Below are 1208 nucleotides of genomic sequence, written 5' to 3' on the forward strand. Positions count from 1 at the left end.
TTCTTCTCAGTAATTGATTAGAAGGCCTGAGGTTCATGCCTGTTCCTCTTTGTCTGTGTGCCTTATACACTGAGACAGTAATGTGGCATACATTTCTTCTACCTCTCATTGTGTTCTCTTTCTGTCTCTCTCTCTCTCATTGTCTCACTCTTTCTGTTTCTCCATCTTGTGTATAGGTCTAAGTCTGTGACCCTGTGTGCGTGCACATGTACAGACCTGTGAAAATGTTTTGTATGTTTTTATTTCTCTCCATAATTTGGAATCTAGCAGTTTGTGTTTTGGCCTGAGGATTTACCTGCACAACAGTTTCCAGGTGATGTGGGTCCTGAGGTCTGATAGTCCCCACTTGAAATAGCACTGCACTTTGACTATGTGTTCACAATTGTTCATACATTTGTATGCATTGGGCAGATTGAAAATCTGTTGCAATGTTTGGCCTCATCTCCAGAATTATGTATAATATCTGTCTCTGCAGTATTAGTTATCCAGGATTTAGAATCNCTTTTATGAAAACAGGGGAAATACAATCACAGGTGTCTGCTGGGCAAAGACCTGTAGCCTAGGCTCCTGAGAACAGACGTGGTTAGTCTGCCCTTCCAGCCCTACTGAGTGAACACAGGGAGCCAGGGCACCCTCCATCTGGATGCCAAGCTTCTTGTGTTCTGGGGCCAGGATAGCAAGTTTCCCAAGGTGAAGAAAATCCCAGCATTTAGAATGCAGAGTATGGTTTCCAGGCTGCAGTAGTCTAGGACCCAGCCTGAGTTCATGTGTTACTAAAAGCCTATGTTCGTGGAGTTCTCTCTTCCTGGGGCCAGGCCCTATCACAGGCAAAATCTGCTTTATGAAAAATTGAACTTAAAGGAGAAGGAGATCATGACATTTCTGCACAACTTAGAGATGGAGAACATTGCTTTCCGAGAGAACAACCTGGAATTCAAGAAGGAGATAAATTTCTATCAGTAAGTTCTTGTCAGGGAGGTCACCACATGTGAAATGGCCATTTCTACCTCCCTCTGTTTCTGGACTGGAGAGTCTGCAGGTCTCGTTCTATCCAATCTGCTTTTCAGCCATGATTGTGCCTTGGATCTGTTGGACTCAGGTTTCCTAAGTCTCTAAGAGATTATTACCCCTCCCAGTGTTCTCCAGGCATCCTCAGGAGCTTCTAGATAGAAAAGTGATTCAGATCATGAGAGGTTTATTATGCAGTA

General features: G+C 43.7%; 1 protein-coding gene across 1 annotated transcript in view; it reads left to right on the forward strand.

Moving 5' to 3' along the window:
* Positions 1 to 819: 819 nt before the first annotated feature.
* The window catches only part of LOC110315247, a 2208-nt gene continuing 1819 nt past the window's right edge, over positions 820 to 1208 (forward strand). The window contains exon 1 of the mRNA XM_021189350.1: positions 820 to 959. Coding sequence (XP_021045009.1) covers positions 874 to 959 — 86 coding nt within the window. The 5' untranslated portion in view covers positions 820 to 873. The remainder of the gene's footprint in view (positions 960 to 1208) is intronic.

Source organism: Mus pahari, unplaced genomic scaffold (assembly GCF_900095145.1).
Source record: "Mus pahari unplaced genomic scaffold, PAHARI_EIJ_v1.1 scaffold_15477_1, whole genome shotgun sequence".
Classification (NCBI taxonomy): Eukaryota; Metazoa; Chordata; class Mammalia; order Rodentia; family Muridae; genus Mus; species Mus pahari.